Source organism: Melospiza melodia, chromosome 14 (assembly GCF_035770615.1).
Source record: "Melospiza melodia melodia isolate bMelMel2 chromosome 14, bMelMel2.pri, whole genome shotgun sequence".
NCBI classification, from domain to species: Eukaryota; Metazoa; Chordata; class Aves; order Passeriformes; family Passerellidae; genus Melospiza; species Melospiza melodia.
The window spans coordinates 17,602,907-17,620,763 of NC_086207.1; the positions used below are offsets into that span (position 1 = coordinate 17,602,907).

A 17,857-nucleotide genomic window follows, 5' to 3' on the forward strand; every position below is an offset into this window, starting at 1 on the left:
GAAAGGGGAGAATATGGGAACGGAGAGGACCACCCAACAGGAGGGTCTCCAGAGTGCAAGTTCCCAGGAGGGGCAGCACAGGATGCGGGGACCCCAGGGCGGAGGAGAGCCCGGCATGCGAAATCCCCCGGCGTGCCGGTTCCCGGGAGGAGCCGAGCCGGGGTTCGGTGTCCCTGGGGCGGGGGCTGGCCCGGGGCGCGGTGCTGCGGGGGCAGAGCGGAGCCCGGGCTGCGGGATGCCGGGGGCGAGCCGTGCGCGGGGGCGGCGGGGCGGGGGTGATGCTGCTGCCCGCACCCCCGGGGTCCCGGCCCGGCCCGGGCGGCGCGGCCGGCGGGATGCCCTGGGGGCGCCCCGGGGGCGCGGCGGGGGCGGGGGCCGGGCGGGGGGGCGGAGGGGAGGGGAGGGGGGCCGCCGTTCGCGGCGCTAGGACCGGGCGCGGCGGCGGGCGGAGCCTCCCCGCCGCTCGCCCCTCCGCCCGGCCGCTGCGGCAGTGTCTCGGAGGCGGGCAGGCGGCCGGTCCCTCCGGTCCCCCGGCAGCATCCCGGCCCCGCCATGGCTGGCGTCGGCTTCGCGGCGCACCGCCTGGAGCTGCTCGCCTCCTACCAGGACGTGATCGGCGAGGACAGCCCCACCGACTGGTGAGCGCGCCCGCCGCCGCCGCCCCTTTGTCCCCGCCGCCGCCGCCGCCCTTTGTGCACGGAGCCGCCCGGTAACACCGGCCGCGCCCCGAGCTGCGCCCCCCGCCGTCCCCGGGAGCCCCGGCACACAAAGGCGGGCGGGGCGGCGGGGGGTGTGCCCGGCTCGCCGCCCCCGGTGCCCGCACCTGCCCGCCGCACCGGGCCGGGGCGCGGTCCCCGCTTTGTCTGCGCCGGGCCGGCACGTGCGAGCGCCGGGACTCCCGGCACGGCCCGGTCCGACCCCGGCCGGGCAGCGAGAGCGGGGAGCGGGGCAATTCGCGCACGGCGGGGAGGGCCCCGTGGGGCTCCCCGGTGCTGGGCCCGGCACCGGTTCCTCGCCATTGTCTGGAGCAGGAGCCGCGGGCAGGGGCGCCCGGGGAACGGGGGATGGGGAGGGGATCGGGGCCCCGCAGCACGGCCCCGCTGCCGGCCGGTGCTGCTCCCGACCGGCTCCGCCGGTACCCCGGCAGCGGGCGGTCCCTCTGCCCGGCGGAGCGAGGCCTGAAGCCGCGGGGGCACCGAGCATCTCCCGCCGCTCCCGCTAGCCTCCGATTCCCCCGACCTCCGGGGCTGCCACATCCCGGGGGGTCGTGGTGTCGGCCCGGGATTGCCGGGCCGGGCCGGGGTTGCTGTTGAGCCGGGGAGGGGAGCGGCGCTCCCCGCTGGGACCCCCGGCTTCTCGCGCTGCCCGCGCCCCGCTGGGGGCACCCGGTGTCGAGGCCGGCCGGATCCGGGCCCGCTGCAGGGAGCATCACCCGCTGCCAGCCTAGCCGCCTCTCCCAGCCCAGCCGGGTGCCGGAGGCTGGCGGGGACCATCTGCCCCGCCATCCCCTCCCTGCCCTCCAGGGCGCCTCCGCGCTGGGTGGGAGCGCTGCCGGCGCGCCGGGGCGCATCGCGCTGGGCACAGCCGGGGCGCTGGGCAGCGCTGGGTGCATGCTGTGCATGATGCTTTTGGTGGGGGGCGGACGGAGGGGAGCTCTGTGCGCCCACCACCCAGCCAGGGGCATCCGCCGCCCCTCCGGGATACACCCACCACCCATCCGGGGACTCCCACCTCCCAGCTGGGCTGCACCCACAGCCCAGCCCGTCACGCGTCTATCTCTAACCAGGTCCCTGCTCTCAGGACAGGGCTGTGTGGGCCCGGGCAGGTGCAGGTCCCCGCCAGTCCCTGGGGTCTCCGGAGGGCCCCACAGTCCCGCTGTCAGCCCAGGGGCGCTGTGGGCAGGCGCCGTGTGCGCTGCCGGCCAGGCGGCAGCTGTCAGCCCCGGGTACATCTCGCTTCCCGGCATCCGCTGCAAAGGAGCCGTCCCTGCCAAAGCTGCTGAGAGCAGCAGAATCGGTTCCCGGGAAGGCGAGTGCCGGTGGCGGCTCCCCCACACACACCTCCAACGCTGATCCCGGCCGGGCAGCCATCCCCTGCCAATCCTACCCGTGGGGCTGACTTTGCTCCATCGTCCCCAGCTGCTCCATCGTGCCCAGCCGGTGCTCCATTGTCACCGGAGCGCCTGGCACTCAGTGCCTGCGGGAGCAGCATCCCCGCTGCGGGGCGCGGGACGAGGGGTGATGCTGCTGGGGCTGCAAGGTGATGGGGACGGTGCCACGGGGAGGAGGGCCCGGCCTGGCCGACCCAGGGAGGACGCTGTGCCAGAGCCTGGCCCTGGGCCGGAACCGGGGAATGCCGCGCTCATGTCCGGACGGGATCCCTCTGTTTAGTCTGGGATTTCCCCTGCTCCAGCGCGGTCTTGGAGGGTCCGAGCATCCCCTCCCCCTGCCCGGCCCCGCTAAGGCTGCTGGGGCCCATTACTCGATCGGAAAGGAATTCGGTGCTGCTTTCTGAGCACGCCGACTCCCTGGAGCTCCCAGCCACATTGGAAACACATGTGCCGGGGCTGGGGCGGGAGGCTGGGGCGATGTGACCCCTCCCTGGCCTGGCATGGCGGGTGGGCTGCCGCGGGAGCCCCGCTCTGGCACCCGGGGACTCTGCTCCGCCTGCTCCGGTGAGCAGCGGGGCCATGCCAGGGCACTGGGCTGAGGGCTCTGTGGCTGGGGTGACGAGGGATCCTCGGCGGAGCCCCCCGGCTGCAGGGAGCCCCCCCCGGGCTGCACGGGGCATCTCCACCCACGGGTGACCCACATACCTGGAGCCCGGGGGTGGGAAAGGGCTGAATGGGTTGGGTGGAGGGATTAAAGCCCATGGAAGTGAGGTAAGCCATGCGTGATGCTGACAGCACCCGCTGTGACACAGCTGGTCCCCACTGCCAGGGGTTGTGGTGCTGCTGTTGGGCTCTGGGTCCCTGGAGGCACCCCTGGGGACGCTGCTGGCCCCAGCACGGCTTCCCTGTCTCCTGGAATGGAAACCTCCATCCTGGCATGGAGTCAGGCTGTGCTGCTGAGCTGTGTCCACAGCAAGCCCCATCTGCCCTGGGAGCACCTAGCAGCAGCCTTGTGCCCAGATACCACCGGGCATGGCCGTGTTCTGGGGAGGAAAAGCAGGCAGTGGGTGCCCCCAGCACCCACAGGGCTCCCCAGGCACTGATGCTGTGGCTCTGCCCTACTTCTTTTCTCCTGCCTGCTGCCAGCTGCATCCCACCCTGCCAGCTCCCTGCTCGCTGCCCTGGGCTCCCCCAAACTGCTGCCGTCCTCCCCCATTCCGGGGGGCTCAGGGGCTGCATTTGCCACCCTTCCCTGTCACAGCCATCTCAGGCAGCACTTTGCAGCTGTTCCAGGCCTGGAAGCTGGCGCCGGCTGGGGCGGCCGATTAGCGGGATCGGGATGTGCGGATTAAAGTCAATCTTGTTGGTGCAATTATCTGCGGCTGCCTGCCAGGGGCTCGGGGAGGCAGAGGGAGGCCCTCTCTCTCTTAGGCACCTGCCTGCCTTCCCTTTGCTTTTTAGCTCCAGCCAGGCCCTGTTTAGGGGGCGGCTCTGCCCGCAGGGACCCTCAATTCCTGTTCCCCGGGCTGTGGATTGAAGCTGCAGGCTGGAGCGAGGAGGGCTTTGCTCGGCTCAGCGGGGATTTGGGGCTCTGGGAAGCGCCGTGCGGGCAGCAGCAGCCGAGAGCTGCCGGGCAGAGCCGCCCACCCGCGGCGAGCGGGGCCGTGGGGATCCAGCACGGGCGGCCCCGGCGCTCCGGGCGCAGCGCGTGACGGTGGCGGGCAGGGTTGGGTGCCTGCCAGGCCCCGCAGGTCCCCGCTGCCTGCCTGCCTCCCCCGCTCCCCTCCACTAATCACCTCGTCATCGGGGCGAGCTGCATCCCAGCTGGGATGGGGGGGTTGCCATGGTGACGGAGGATGCTGGTTGCCTAGCGACATCCATCCCCTCGCCCACCCGCCCTGGACCAATTTGGCATGCGTGGTCCCCCCTCCGTGGCTGGCTGTGTGCCTCTGGGGAGGTGCTGGCTGCTGGGGGTCCCCGCGGAGCCCCCAGAGGGGCTGGCCAGGGCACGGTGGGAGCGACAGGGGGTTTCCCATCGGCTGGGAATGGTTTCCAAGGAACAGTCTCCATGACGGCCCCATCACACTCTGGCGGCTCATTGATTTGCTGCTGCTGGTGCTCCGGCGTCCTCCCCCAGCCTGGTGCCTGCTGGGCTGGTGGCTCACGCAGCCGGGCACGTGAGTGGGCCCGGGTCCTTACTGGGGCACAGGGTTGTCCCCAAACCTGCTCAGTAGCTGGAAGGGTCGTGAGGGGACAGGGATGGGCGAACAAGTTGCTGTGGGACTGTGTTGGCTTGCAGCTCAGCAGTCAGTGGGTCCCTGTGCCCAAGTGACTTTCTGTCCCCAAACCTGGGACCCTTCCCCACAGCTGCCACCAAGGGCTGGGGAATAGGCCCTGCCCCACATCCTGTCTGCCTTACCTGGCAGTCTGGCTCTTGGTGCTGATGATGGACAAGGGTTGCTGTGGTTGTGTGCTGGTTTTGGGACAAGCAACCGTGTCCCAGCACATACTCTGACCTCAGTGTAAGCAGGATGGGGAGGCTGGGGGCTGCCCCACACTCCTCCTGGCTTTGGTTCACCCTTGGTGTCTCCCCAGGGCCCTCTACACATATGAGGATGGCTCTGATGACCTGAAGCTGGCAGCATCAGGAGGTAAGGTCCTCTGTCCCCTCTGCCAGCTCACCTGTGCTGGTGTTTTCCCCGTCACCTGTTCCTGGTGCTGGGTGCACGTGGGCTGATGGTGCTGTGCCAGGTGGAGGTTTGCTGGAGCTTTCTGGCCACTTTGAGATCCAGAAGGTGATGTATGGCTTCTGCAGCGTCAAGGACCCGCAGGCCGTGCTCCCCAAATATGTCCTCGTCAACTGGGTGAGTCTGGGGACCCTGCTGAGGGGGGCTGTGCTGTGCCCACAGGGACATGGCTGGGTGTGAGGGAGCTGGCAGTGCCCAGGGGCTGTGGGTGCCCCAGGGTCCTGCTGCCCTGCTGAGGTCAGCGGGGTGGGGATCACCCTGCTGCCCCTCTCAGCTCAGTCCCTCCCTGGCTGCCACAGGTGGGTGAGGACGTGCCGGACGCCCGCAAATGCGCCTGTGCCAGCCACGTAGCCAAGATCGCCGAGTTCTTCCAGGTGGGTGACGCTGGGGAGGGGGAAGATGTTGCCAGGGCACTGATGCTGAACCCTGATGGCTGCTTGCCCCCCGCAGGGTGTCGATGTCATAGTCAATGCCAGCAGCGTGGAGGACATTGACCCCGGGGCCATCGGGCAGCGTCTCTCCAACGGGCTGGCCCGTGTCTCCAGCCCGGTGCTGCACCGCCTGCGGCTGCGCGAGGACGAGAACGCCGAGCCCGTGGTAACGTCCCCACGGCAGCGCTGGGGATGCTGCTGGGGCTGGGGTGTCCCTCCTGCCCAGGGCTCCTGTGTGCCACAGCCCCGTGTTCTCCTTTACTGTTATCTCCATCACTGATCCCAGCCCCTCCATCCCCTCGCCTCTCCTCCATCCAGGGCACCACTTACCAGAAAACCGACGCCACCGTGGAGATGAAGCGGCTCAACCGGGAGCAGTTCTGGGAGCAGGCAAAGGTGGGTACGGAGGGACACCCCAGGGAGAGGGGTGAGCTGCTGATGGGCAGCCCCCTCATTGATCCCCCACACCAGAAAGAGGAGGAATTGCGTAAGGAGGAAGAGAGGAAAAAGGCCCTGGATGCCCGGCTGCGGTTCGAGCAGGAGCGGATGGAGCAGGAGCGGCTGGAGCAGGAGGAGCGGGAACGGCGCTACCGGGAGCGCGAGGAGCAGATCGAGGAGCACAGGCACGGCTGGGGGCGGGTGGGATGTGGGTATGGGGTGGATGCACAGCTGGGGTTGGGTGGGATGTGGGTATGGGATGGCTGCACAGCTAGGGTCAGGTAGGAGGATGTGGTACGGGATGGCTGCACACCTGGGATCGGGTGGGATGTGGGCACAGGATGGCTGCTGTGCTGTGAGTGGCTGGCTGGGCACATGGGTGTCCCTCGCAGGCTGGGGCTGGGACAGGGGCTGGCAGGAGCCGATGCCCAGCGCCTCTCCCGTTTCCCCGTTGCAGGAGGAAGCAGCAGAGCTTGGAGGCGGAGGAGGCCCGGCAGCGCCTGAAGGAGCAGTCCATCTTTGTGAGTGCCACTGGTGCCAGGATCAGGGGCAGGGCTGCCACTGGCATTACCCCAGGGAAGGGCTTTCCCCAGCTGGGTGCCCAGGCTGGGAGGTGATGCTGCGTCTCTTCCCAGGGGGACCAGCAAGACGAGGACGACAGGCAGCAGTTTCGGAAATCGGAGTCAGAGGTGGAGGTGAGTGCGGCGATGGCCGTGCCCGGTGCTGTCCTCCCTCCCCATCCAGCAGTGCCCACAGCTAGATGGGAATGAATGAAGCTGTGGGATGCAGGGAGGGTGGTCCCACAGCCCCACAGCCCCGGGGCAATGGGGCTCAGCCTCCCCTGTCCCCACAGGAGGCTGCTGCCATCATCGCTCAGCGGCCTGACAACCCCCGGGAGTTCTTCAAGCAGCAGGAGCGGGTGGCATCAGGCAGCAGCGATGCTGTGTCACCAGGCAGCCACAGGACAGGTGAGGGGCTGTGGGGGGCTGTGGGCACAGGGGTGGGCACCAGGACACCAGGGCACAGGTGAGTGAACTGCCACAGCTCAAAGGATTGCAGTGGGATATGGAAAGACCAGGGATGCAATGTGGGGAGGGGGTGTACCCTCTGCCATCACTGGCACTGTGGTTCTGGGTGCCAAGGGTATGAGGATGGCAGGGGACATCCTGCTCTGCTGTGCCACCATCACTGCCACCATCACCGCCACTGCCACTGCACCTCACGTGGCCCCTGCAGCTGGGGCAGCTTGTCAGGGGCTGGATGTCAGGTTTGTCTTCAGCAAAACGGGGCTCACCCTGCTCCCTGCTGGGTGTTGTCCACTCGCCTGTCACAGCACCGTGCCCACAGCCAAGCTGGAAGCGTGGTTGGTGCGTACGGGTGGGCAACTGGAGGTCTGGGGATGGCTTGGGAATACATCCCATGGTGACAGCCAAAAGGGGCAGGAGAGAGTGAGGGAGATGAGGGTGCTCAGCGTGCTGCCAGCTGGCAAGGAGAGCCCCATGGAGCAGCTGGGCTGCCCACAGTGTGGGATCCAGTGCTGAGACTCCTTTTGTGCATCCAGGGAAGGACTGTCTGTCCTGGGGGTGCCTCCAGCCATGGGGCCGTGTCATGGTGCTGTGCTGGGGAGCTGTGCCGTGAGATGTGCTGGGAGGGAGCTGTGCCGTGTGTTCTTGTGTGCCATGGGTTGTGCCATGGGTTGTGCCATGGGCTGTGCCGTGGGGATGTGCTGTGGGTTGTGCCATGGTGCTGTGCCATGGGGCCGTGCTGTGGTCTGTGTGTTCTGGCTGTGCCATGGTTGTGCACAGGTTCACGTTGTGGGGCTGTGCTGTGGCTGAGCAGATAGTTGGTCCCACAGCCGTGTCCTGGCCTCTCTCCCCGCCTGGCCAGGCAGTGCTGCCTCACGTCCTTCTGTCCTGCTGCCTTTCCATCCTCTTGTCCTGCCATTCTCCCACCATGCTGCCTTCCACCCTGCTGTGCTCCCATCCCGGTGCCCTGGTGCTCCAGCCCCGCCACGACCGCGCTGAGCAGGGACTGACCCATCTCTTTGCTCTCTCTCTCTCTTTCTCCGTCCGTCCGTCTGTCTGTCTGTCTCTCTCTCACAGGTCGTCTGCACTGTCCTTTCATAAAGACAGCTGACAGTGGGCCACCATCTTCCTCCTCCTCCTCCTCCTCCCCCCCACGGACCCCCTTCCCCTATATCTCCTGCCACCGCACTCCAAATCTCTCCTCTTTCTTCCCATGTAGGTAGCTGGGAGCTCCCGGGCGCAGCTCCGGGGGTCGAGCCGGGGGCCCCACAGCCCACGCACCCCACGGCACCCACACCGGAGCGGCAGCGGAGGCAGCACGGGCACCCCAGGGGAACGGGCACCCCAGGGGAATGGGCACCCCGAGGGGAATGGGCACCCCGAGGGGAATGGGCACCCCGAGGGGAATGGGCACCCCGAGGGGACCGTGCCCCTGCTGGGGCTGACCCCATGCTGGTCCCTGTGCCCCTGGGAGGGGGGACATAGGGCAGGCTGTGCCCATGGGGCAGATGGGGACAGGGTAGAGCTGTGCCTGGGGAGGTGATGGTCCACACTGGGATGGGAGAGACACTGTGCCTATGGAGTAGAGTGGGCACAGAGCAGCTCTGCCCATGGAACGGTAGAGGATAGGACAGCTGTGCCCTGGATCCATGCCGTGCTCATGGGGCAGGGTCAGGCAGCGTGGAAAATGCTGTGCCACAATCACGTGCTGATGGGGCAGAAGGGAAAGGGACACCTCTGCTGCCCTGCACCAAGCAGGTCTGTGCCCGTGGGGCAGCATTAGGCAGTGTGGAAAAGGCAGTGCCCAGATCATGTGAGGCTGTGCCAGTGGGGCAGAAGGGCATGGAACAGCTGTGCCATGGGCAGGACTGCAAGATTGTCCACAAAACAGCGTGGAATGGAAAAGGCTGAGCCCAGGAATGCATGTGGCTGTGCCAATGGGGCAGAAGGGGCCAGGTGGTTGCAGGGCTGTACCCCCACAGGCACAGCTGACAGGGCACAGAGCTGTGCCCACAAAGGCTGTGCCAGGGCGCAGCTGAGTGACGCGTGGGCAGAGCCAGTGTGCAGCACGGCAGGTGTGGGGCTGCCTGTCCCCTTGCCCAGCAGATGTGGGGGCTGAAACTCTCGGGGATGGTGGGGACACCTGTAGGGCACATGGTGCTTGCTGCACCCATGGGAGCCTCCACCCCACCACGCAGAGGGGACGAGGTGGTGGCAGGTACACGGCCATGTGCGCAGTGACGTGCGCTCTGCAGCACACGGCTGGGTCGGTGAGGGGCAGGAGCAGCGCTGGGGCTCTGGTTCCCCCCTCAGTGCGGGCAGACCCCCACGCCAGCCCATCTCCTTGTCTGCAGGCAGCCAGTCGGACGCCTTCCGCAAGGCCTCGGCCGCGGGCTGCAGCCCCTGCGAGCCCAGCCCGGCCGCCTCGCCCCCGGGGCCCCGCGCGCCCGCGGAACCGACGCCGGCAACGCCCAAAGGTGGGCGCAGGGCTGGCACTGCCCCCCTGCCCGGGGCTGGCACTGCCCCCCTGCCCGGGCTGCCGGGAGCAGCCCCACTGCAGCCCCTGGGCTCTGCTGCAGCCCCGCCAGTCGTGCTTGCATGGCTCGGTGCATCCCTGGCTCGGTGCATCCCTGGCTTGGTCCATCTATGGCTTGGTGCATCCATGGCTTGGTGCATCCATGGCTTGGTGCATCCATGGCTTGGTGCATCCCTGGCTCGGTGCATCCATGGCTTGGTCCATCTATGGCTTGGTGCATCCATGGCTTGGTGCATCCATGGCTTGGTGCATCCATGGCTTGGTGCATCCCTGGCTTGGTGCATCCATGGCTTGGTGCATCCATGGCTCGATCCATCCCTGGCTTGGTGCATCCCTGGCTTGGTGCATCCCTGGCTTGGTGCATCCCTGGCTTGGTGCATCCCTGGCTCGGTGCATCCATGGCTTGGTGCATCCCTGGCTCGGTGCATCCCTGGCTCGGTGCATCCATGGCTTGGTGCATCCCTGGCTTGGTGCATCCCTGGCTTGGTGCATCCATGGCTCAGTGCATCCGCGCTGTCCTGCCCGCATCCCTTGGCACGTCCCGCCTGCCCTTGCCGTGTCCCACAGCGCATCCCTGCTGCAGCCCCCTCGGCTAAGCTGCAGCCCCTCAGCTGCCCTTGCATGGCTCAAGGATGCATCCCTACTGCAGCCCCCGCAGCTGCCCTTGCATGGCTCGGTGCATCTGTGCTGCCCCATCTGCCTCCCTCGGCGCATCCCGCCTGCCTCTGCTGCGCCCCCAGCTCATCCCCACCGTCCCTGCTGCTCCGTGCGCTGCATCCCCGCTGCATCCCCACTGCATCCCCGCTGCATCCCCGCCGCCTCTGCTGCATCCCCCAGCGCAGCCCCACCGTCATTGCTGTATCCCCACCGCCTCCAGTGCATTCTTTCATGCCAGTGCATCTCTGCTGCACCCCGCACCATGCATTCCCCCACTTCCAGTGCATTCCCCCTGCTGCACCCCCAGTGCAGCCTTGCTGTCTCTGCTGGGTCCCCCACGGCGATGCTGCCCAAACTGCGCCGTCCTGCCCTATGCCCTTTCCAGGGCTGCTGAATCCCTCTGGATGTCCCCTCTGCCCCACTGCGTCCCCAGGAAACCCCAGCCAGCTCTGCTGCTGTCACTGTGTGTCCCTGTTGCGTTCCCACTGGCCCCTCGGCATCCTCAGGTGCATCCCACTTTCCCTTCTGCATCTTCCCAGGGCACCTCTCCCGTTCCCTCCCTTTCTGCCTCCCTGCCACTCCCCAGGGGATCACCTTGTCCCTCCCCATGTCCCCTCACTCCCCAGCGCACGCCACAGTCCCCTCCCTGCCCAGCCACCCCCACCCATCCCTGCAGCATTTCCCATACTGTGCCCCGTCCAAAGGACTCCAAATCCCCCTGAGCTGCATCCCTGTCCCCGGGTGACCCCCAGCCCTGGACGAGGTTTTCTGTCCCCACTGACTCGTGTCCCCTCCTTGCAGAGTCCCCCAGCCCCAGCGCACAGGAGCCCGGGCCAGCCACGCCCGAGCAGCACTGGCCCTTCCCGGGGCCCGAGGACAAGGCCACCGAGCCCCCCGGGGACGAGCCCAGCCCCAGGCCAGTGTGGACAGAGGGGGGTGATGCCCTGGGGGACCTGGTGACCCTGGAGCCCAGCGAGCCCTCCCTGCCACCCGTGGCTGACGAGCCCCAAACTGGGGAAGCCCCCGAAGCCCCCAACCCCGAGAGCCTCATCGACCTGTGGCAGAGCGACAGCGACGGGGTGGCTCCCCCAGCTGCCTGGCCCCTGCCTGCTGCCCCCGTCCCCGAGACACCCCCGGCCATGCTGCCCGAGGAGGGGGCCTTGCTGAGCCTGGACGAGCTGCCCGAGCCCCCTGCCACCTTCTGCGACGCGGAGCAGGAGGAGGAGGATGAGGAAGAGGCAGCTGGCGAGGGGGAGCCCCAGCCCCAGGATCTGGGCTGCCAGCACACGCCCCAGGAAGACACCCAGGAGGACACCCCGGGCCGAGAGACGCCCCCCATCACCAATGGGGAGATGGCCCCCAAGGATGGGACACCGGGCCGTGGGGAGCAGGTGAGCATCACTTGTGGGGAGAGCTCAGGGGGTGATGGGGGCTGGGGGGGTCCTGACAACCTGCCCCCACCCCCCCAGGCCAGCGAGGGCTACTTCAGCCAGTCCCAGGAGGAGGAGGTGCCCCCCACCGAGGAGCTGTCGGCCAAAGCCCCCCAGCCCGTCTTCTACAACAAGCCCCCAGGTGAGTGAGGGCAGCGAGGAGGGGGCGCCTGTCCCTCTCTGGGGCACCCCGAGCCGTGCTGACCCCTCTCGCTGTCCTGCAGAGATCGACATCACGTGCTGGGACGCAGACCCTCTGCCCGAGGAGGAGGAGAGCTTTGGGGGGGCCCTGTAAGGCGGGGCCCCGCTGCCGGCACGGGCAGCCCGGCCCGGCGGGGCACGGGGGGGCTGCAGCCGGGGGCCGGGCCCCCCTCACCCCTCGGGGCCCCGCAGGATGAGGCCTCCAGGTGGCGGCCGCCCCGCTGCAGCCCCGCCCCGGGGCGCCTTTTGCAGCCCCCCCTTGTCCTCCTCTCTTTTTTAAGTTGTCGGTAGGAGCCGTGTCAGCCCCCCAGTCCTCCCTTAGCAGCCCCCCCCCGATACCCCCCCAGCGCCCCTTTTGGGGGGGACGACACACGCTCGCATCCCCTGCCCGGCTGTGGGACAGGGTCCTCGTTCTCTTCGTGCCCCCCCCGGGAGCCCCCCCAGTACTTTGCACGAGTTCAAGGAAAAAAAAAAGAAATAATAATAATAATAATAATAATAAATGAATATGGCAATAAAGTGACCCGAGCGAGGCAAGGCTGCGGCCAGCGGCGTCCCCCCCCACCCCAAACCCCGGCAGGGAGCCGATGTGGGGGCTTTTACCCCTTCCCCACTCCTCCTTTGCTGGGAGCCCCGTCCTCCCCTGCTTGGCCCCTGCTTGGCCCCTCTCCCCCCATTCCCCCCGGAAACTTTTTGGAAAGCACAAGTTCTGTACCGGCGGTGTGCTCATGTCTGTTAATAAATAAAGCGTCTCCCACGGGGGCTGCAGCCTGCTGGGGCGGCACGGAGGGCTGGGAACGGGGCTGGGGGGGGGCTACGGCTGCCTTGGGGAGGGGGCGGTCCCACCATGCCAGCCCGCCAGGAGGCAAACCCGAGCCACAAACTTTTATTCTCAAACTGTAACAAACAAAAAATTTAAGAAACAAGAGCAGAGTCCGGGTCCCCAGCGCCCCCGGCCATGGGGGGGCCGGCGGGGGCCAGACGGGGAACCAGCCCCTTCCGCGCCGGCGGCGATGGCCCGCGCCGGGGCGGGTGTCCCTGGGGTGACACGAGCAACCGAGAGCCCCCCGCCCCCCAGGCGCACGGCAAGGTCCGGGCATCCCCCGCGGCCGCCGTTAGACAGCGGTAGTCCTGCCGAAGAGGGGCATGGAGACCGGCAGGTGCCAGGGTCCCGTCTCGTAGGTGTCCCTGCTGCTGAGCTCCGAGTCCGTCCAGCTGGGAAACATGCGTGGGGAGCACTCCTGCTGCAGGTAGAGGTCCGGGCAGGCAGGGCCGGGGCTGGCCGAGCGGGGCAGGTGCAGCGCTGACCCGTAGCCGGCGTCCAGGAAAAGGGGTTTGTAGCTGGGAGGCTGCTCCTGCTTCTCCAGCCGCTCATGGCTCAGGAAAGGGGCGTTGATTTTGCGGTAGAGCCCCCGCGTGTCCATCAGCACCTCGCTGTATGGCGGGGGGGGCTCCGCCATCAGCAGCGCCTCCTCATAGCACGGCGGCTTTGACAGGTCTGACTCTGCAAGGCAAAGCCCCCCCCGGACCCCTGCTGCCGTCAGCGCTGCGCCCCGGCTCTCGCGTCGTATCCCCCCCAGCACCGGGGGAGGCCCGTGCTCCGGGGATGCGAGAGCCCCTCCCTGCTCCTTACCGTGCCGGCAGCTCCAGGGCCGGGGGGGCGGGATGTGGTGGGGGTGGTGATGGTGATGGTGGGGCTCGAGGCGGAGGCGGTGGGGAATGGCGATGCCGGGGGGGCTGCCCCCGTAACCCTCGTAGTGCAGCGGCTCCATCTCCAGCGCGCGCAGGCTCTGCTCCCGCAGCCGCTCCTCCTGCTGCCGCTTCACCCGCCGCCGCAGGTAGCTGCAGAAGCAGCACAGCAGCACGATGAGGCCCCAGATGAGCCAGAAGCCCGCGAAGCAGGTGAGGAAGGTGTAGGTGCCCTGGGACATCACCATCTTGGCAGCCGGCCCCGGGGGGAAGGCCCCCGCCTCTCTCCCTGCCCTCGGGATGGTGGACGGGATGCTCAGGGCGGCGGCAGGGTCAGGGAGGACCCGAAGCTGTCAGGGCCGCCGAGGGCATCTCCCCGGGCCGTGCCCGGCGCCGTCTCCTGTGGCCCGCGGGCGAGCCTGCCGTCAGGGGTCCGTCCTCGCCATGGAGCTGGGGGGGGCCGGAGCGGGCGGGTCAGGCCTGGGTGCGCCGGGCGGGCGGCGGGGCGGGGGGCCGGCGGGGCGGGCGGCGGGGGGACGGGGCTGCCGGGGTCCCGCTGCCCATCGCTGGGGGGGGACCGCCGGGGTGGGGGCCCTGCAACGAGACAGACGCGAGCGTGAGCGACACGGAAACGTGGACGCCCTGTTCCCATGGTGACTCGCTCCACATGCGCCGCAGCGCCCGCAGCCAGGGGGAACCGTGCCTGGCACCCCGTGCACCCCCCGCCATCCATCACCCCCGTGGAAGCAAACCCCCAGAATCACCCACGGCACTGCTGGGCACCCTGGGGTGGGAGACGGATGCTGTGGTACCACAGCATCATCTGAAGATCGTGATCTGAAGATCACGGGTGAATTACTGCTTCAGGGGGGCCACCATGGATCCCCTTCTCCTGCCCACCCGGTGCACCCTGGATTGCTGCTGAGCCAGGCAGCTCATCCCTGAGCTGGCACACATGGGGGTGCCCTGGGGAGCAGGAGGGATGAGCAGCGGTGCCGGGTGCCTGCGGCACGTGGCGCTGGCAGGAACACGTGCACCGAAGCCATCGCTGGCCTCGCAGACACTGGGGATGGTGGCACCCCAACACAGCAATGCAGGGCCAGGCGTGGTGGCGATGGGAACCATCACCTTTGCCCTTTAGGCAGGGTGACAGCTCGCTCACATCCAGCCAAGCATCAAATGTCCAGGGTGTTGGCCAGGGGCAGGTCTGCTCCTCAGCGAGCGGCGAGCAGCACCCATGGGTGCTCACAGGCAGGCACGTAAGCGCCCGTCAGGATTCTCTTTATCGGTGTGTGGGAGAAAAGGGGCTCGGCTGCAGGGAGGAGGGTGAGCCTGGAGCAGCCTCCAGGGCTGGGTGATCACGGTGACAGCACCGCTCCCTCGGAGCAGGGCGAAGGGGCGCGGGCAGCTCCATCCATCACCCCGCAGGGCCGCGCTGCCGGCCAGGGATCACGGCAGGGCCACCGAGGCTGAGGGTGCCGGCGGGGCCGGGGGGCCGAGCCCGGCGGAAGGAAGAAACGATGGGGAAGGAAGGAGCCGGGGGCCCTGACCGCGCTCCGGCGGGCAGCGGGGGCTGCTCCATCACGCAGACAAACGCGTGGGCTGAGGCAGCGCCGGGATGTGGGGCTGTGGGGAGGGGGTGCCCTGCCTGGGGCCAGCTCGGCTCGGGCAGCGCTCGCCACATCGGCTGCAACAGGCTCCGCGCCGGCAGCCCGGGCATCCCCGGGGAGGAGAGGTACCGTGCGGGAAGGACCGCGGGTCGAGCCCCGGGATGACGGCCGGGGAACACCGGGAAGCGGTGCAGGGCGGGCTGGCGGCGCCGCGGACCGGGGGCGTTCGCAGCTGGGGCGTGCGGGGGGAGCGGGGCTGCCGAGGACGTGCGGGCTGGGGGAGGAGCGGGGCCGGGCTGGAGACACGCCGGGCGGAGAGCGGAGCGGCCGCCGAGCCGGGCCCCGCCGGTAGCCCCGGGCCGCCCCGCTGCCCCCGGCCGCGGCCTGGGCCCCGCTGCCCGCGCCGCATCGCTGCGAGGGTGACACCCCGGCGGGGAACCTCCCCGCTCCCCGCGCGGGGCGCGGCACCCCTTCCTCATCCTCATCATCCTCCTCCTCCCCCGGGGCGCGCGCCCGCCGGGGCCGGACCGGAGAGGCGCGCCCCGGTACGCGCCGCGCGCCCCCGCCGCGGCCCCCGGTGGCGACGGCCCCGCGCGCCCCCGCCCCGGCCCCGCTGCCCCCGCACCGCGCAACAGGCGGAGGCGCCGCGCCCGCTCCCTCCGCGGCTCCCGTTACCGGCGGCGGCGGCGCACGTGGCTCAGGCGGCGGGCGGCGGCTCCATCGGGCGGCGGGGGAGGGGGCCCGGTGCGCGCCCGGTGCGCGGCGCCGCCGCCGCCTCCCGGCGCTGCCTTTGTCTCCGGTGAGCGCTCCCGCGCCGCCGCCGCGCGCCGCCCCGCCCGCCCGGGCTCCCGCCCCGCCGCTCCGCCCCGCCCTCGGCTCGGGGAGGGATCCGCGGGCTCCCCGCACCCCCCGCCCCGGGACCCGCCGCCGCTCGGGGGCCACCGGCTGGGCTCCGGTGCTGCCAAGGGAATCCCCCCGCTCCGGCCCCGGGGGAACGGCGGCGGGATCCCGGTGCCGAGAGGGCCGGGGCATCCCCGGGGGTGGCCGCGGGAGCCCCACCGGGTGCGGGCCGGGGATTCCCGGGTAGCGGCTCCCGGTCCGGGCGGGGTGAGGGCCCTGCGATGCCCGCTGGGGTGGTGCCACGGGCTCCCACGGTCGGTGGCCCTGCACTCGCCCTGGAGGTGCCCTGGAGGTGCTGCCACCCGTTTCCGCAGTGCCATCCCCAGCCTCCTCAAGGGGTGACAATGGCGTGCTCCCGGGGTGACGGCCAGCACAGCAGGGCCACAGGCAGGGGAGGGCAGCACGGCCGCTGGCAAGAGCTGAACGGCCCCTGCACAGCCCAGCTGGGCACTGCAGTGACACTCGGGGCTCTGCAGGGCAGCGGTGCCAGCCTGGCCCCAGAACACCGAGGGACCGAAATGGCACTGGGTGTCCTGGGGTCACCCCGCACCCTTGGGTGCCATACCCCCAGGCAGACCCCTCGTCAGCCTGGACTGGCAATTGTCCCTGAGCTAGGGCTCCCCCCGGCACTGCCATCGGGTGTTTGTCACAGCTCTTCTCTGCTGTAACTGCGGCCGGTGGTCGTGGCCCCCATGGGACACCGCTCTGGCTCCTTCGGGCTGCACCGAACTTGGGGTCGAGTCCCGCCGTCCCTTCGCTGTGCCCTGGGCCGTGCCAGGAGCGAGGCAGAGCGGTCTTGGGGGAGATGTGCCGGCTGCGGGTGGGTGATGGGTGTGGGTGCCCCTGCAGGCCGTGACCCCGGCGCCGTTTCCTCCCGTGGGCAGGGTGGCAGGCGCCCGCTGCGGCGGCACACACGGCGCATTGTTCCGCCGGGGGCCGCCCGCAAGGATTTCCTCCATCCCGGCCAGGGTGACCCGGGCACTCCGGGCGCTGGCAGCCCTCTCCACCGCAGCTGGGCACGGCGGCTCCGCTGTCCGGCCCGGCCCGAGCGCCCCGCCCGCAGCAGGGCCGCAGCGTCCCCCGGCCCCTCGGCTCTGGCCCCGACTCACCTTGCTGGAACTCAGCTCCTGCGATCCGACCTCACAGCGCGGCCACGGCAGCCGGGCTCTGCCGGCTCGGTGCTCGTGCGGGTGCCCCAGCAGCACCCAGGGCGGGCAGGGGGCTGCGGCCATGCGGGGGGGCCGGGGTGGTCCCTTCAGGCATGGGGACCGCAGGGACGGGGGGCACGGCGGGGCCCGCGGGCATCCTCAGGGCAGGGCAGGGGCGGGTGAAGGGAGCCGGGCCTCCGGCCCCGCCAGCGCCGGGGGCCGGGAGCTGCCTTCCCCTTCCCCTTCCCCTTCTCCCCTCGGCAGCGGGGGGAGGCGGGCGGGGGAGCGCTCCCCGAGCCACATGGTGGGCTGGAGGAGGAGCCGTTGCCAGGGCAACAGCTGAGAGCATCCTTCACCCCTGAAAATGGTGTGCGGAGCTGCTGCCACAGCCCCACAGCGCGGGGCAGTGCTCAGGACCCTCACAGCTCTCCTGTGTCCACAGGGTCCAGATGCACCCACCCCAGCTCTGGACACACACCAGCATCCCCTCACCTGCGTGCTGCTACACCCATCAAAGACAGGGATGGGGATGAGACACCCCCCAAGTGCTGGAGCACCACTGGGCAGGTGGAAAGATGCAGAGCCACTTCCCTGTCCTGCTCAGGGCTCGCCACGGCTCTGTTCACACTCCAGCTCTGCCCCAGAGCCACCCTGAACATGTGACAGACACACGAACACGCTGGTGGCCCCAGGACCTTGGTGCCAGGGTGCCATGACCCAGGCAGTGCCAGGAGGGCAGCACCAGCATCCTGCCTGGTGCGTTGGGAACAGCAATGCCCAAGCATTCCCATCCCCCTGCCTGCCTTCCTTCCTTCCTTCCACGGCTGCAGCAAATGCCTGGATTTTACCCCAAGATGCCCCCTCTGAGTGTGAGAACTCCTCCTCGGCCCGCTCCCATGGCAACTGTTCCCTGGTTACCCAGCCTCACTTGCTAT

The 17,857-nt window shown here is 69.5% G+C and overlaps 2 protein-coding genes across 4 annotated transcripts; one reads left to right on the forward strand and one right to left on the reverse strand.

The window, feature by feature from the left end:
* Window positions 1-472: 472 nt before the first annotated feature.
* On the forward strand, window positions 473-12,337 carry DBN1 (drebrin 1). Of its 2 annotated transcripts, XM_063169008.1 has the most exons (15): window positions 473-638; window positions 4,706-4,761; window positions 4,862-4,974; window positions 5,157-5,231; window positions 5,308-5,454; window positions 5,607-5,684; window positions 5,760-5,911; window positions 6,184-6,247; window positions 6,362-6,421; window positions 6,580-6,694; window positions 7,829-7,966; window positions 9,106-9,228; window positions 10,746-11,335; window positions 11,414-11,516; window positions 11,599-12,337. In XM_063169008.1, the coding sequence occupies exons 1-15, from the start codon at window positions 553-555 to the stop codon at window positions 11,667-11,669; spliced, it is 1,971 nt and encodes a 656-aa protein (XP_063025078.1). In that variant the 5' UTR covers window positions 473-552; the 3' UTR covers window positions 11,670-12,337. The 2 variants fall into 2 exon arrangements, with proteins under 2 accessions (XP_063025078.1, XP_063025079.1); XM_063169009.1 differs by lacking the exon at window positions 7,829-7,966.
* Window positions 12,338-12,445: 108 nt separating this feature from the next.
* Window positions 12,446-13,768, reverse strand: PRR7 (proline rich 7, synaptic). 2 transcript variants are annotated; one of them, XM_063169014.1, is made up of 2 exons: window positions 13,209-13,768; window positions 12,446-13,079 (listed from the first exon to the last, which is right to left on the reverse strand). In XM_063169014.1, exons 1-2 carry the CDS (start codon window positions 13,510-13,512, stop codon window positions 12,691-12,693), a joined length of 693 nt encoding a protein of 230 aa, XP_063025084.1. In that variant the 5' UTR covers window positions 13,513-13,768; the 3' UTR covers window positions 12,446-12,690. The 2 variants fall into 2 exon arrangements, with proteins under 2 accessions (XP_063025084.1, XP_063025083.1); XM_063169013.1 differs by having other exon boundaries at window positions 12,446-13,106.
* Window positions 13,769-17,857: the final 4,089 nt, after the last annotated feature.

What these genes read in the sequence shown, in the direction of transcription:
- DBN1 (XM_063169008.1), top strand. Translation starts at nt 553, where the DNA reads ATGGCTGGCGTCGGCTTCGCGGCGCACCGCCTGGAGCTGCTCGCCTCC. An exon ending in GAGGACAGCCCCACCGACTG is followed by an intron (nt 639 to 4,705) that starts GTGAGCGCGCCC and finishes GTGTCTCCCCAG; the next exon opens with GGCCCTCTACACATATGAGG. An exon ending in TGAAGGAGCAGTCCATCTTT is followed by an intron (nt 6,248 to 6,361) that starts GTGAGTGCCACT and finishes GTCTCTTCCCAG; the next exon opens with GGGGACCAGCAAGACGAGGA.
- PRR7 (XM_063169013.1), bottom strand. Translation starts at nt 13,512, where the DNA reads ATGGTGATGTCCCAGGGCACCTACACCTTCCTCACCTGCTTCGCGGGC. An exon ending in GCCCTGGAGCTGCCGGCACG is followed by an intron (nt 13,107 to 13,208) that starts GTAAGGAGCAGG and finishes TGACGGCAGCAG; the next exon opens with GGGTCCGGGGGGGGCTTTGC.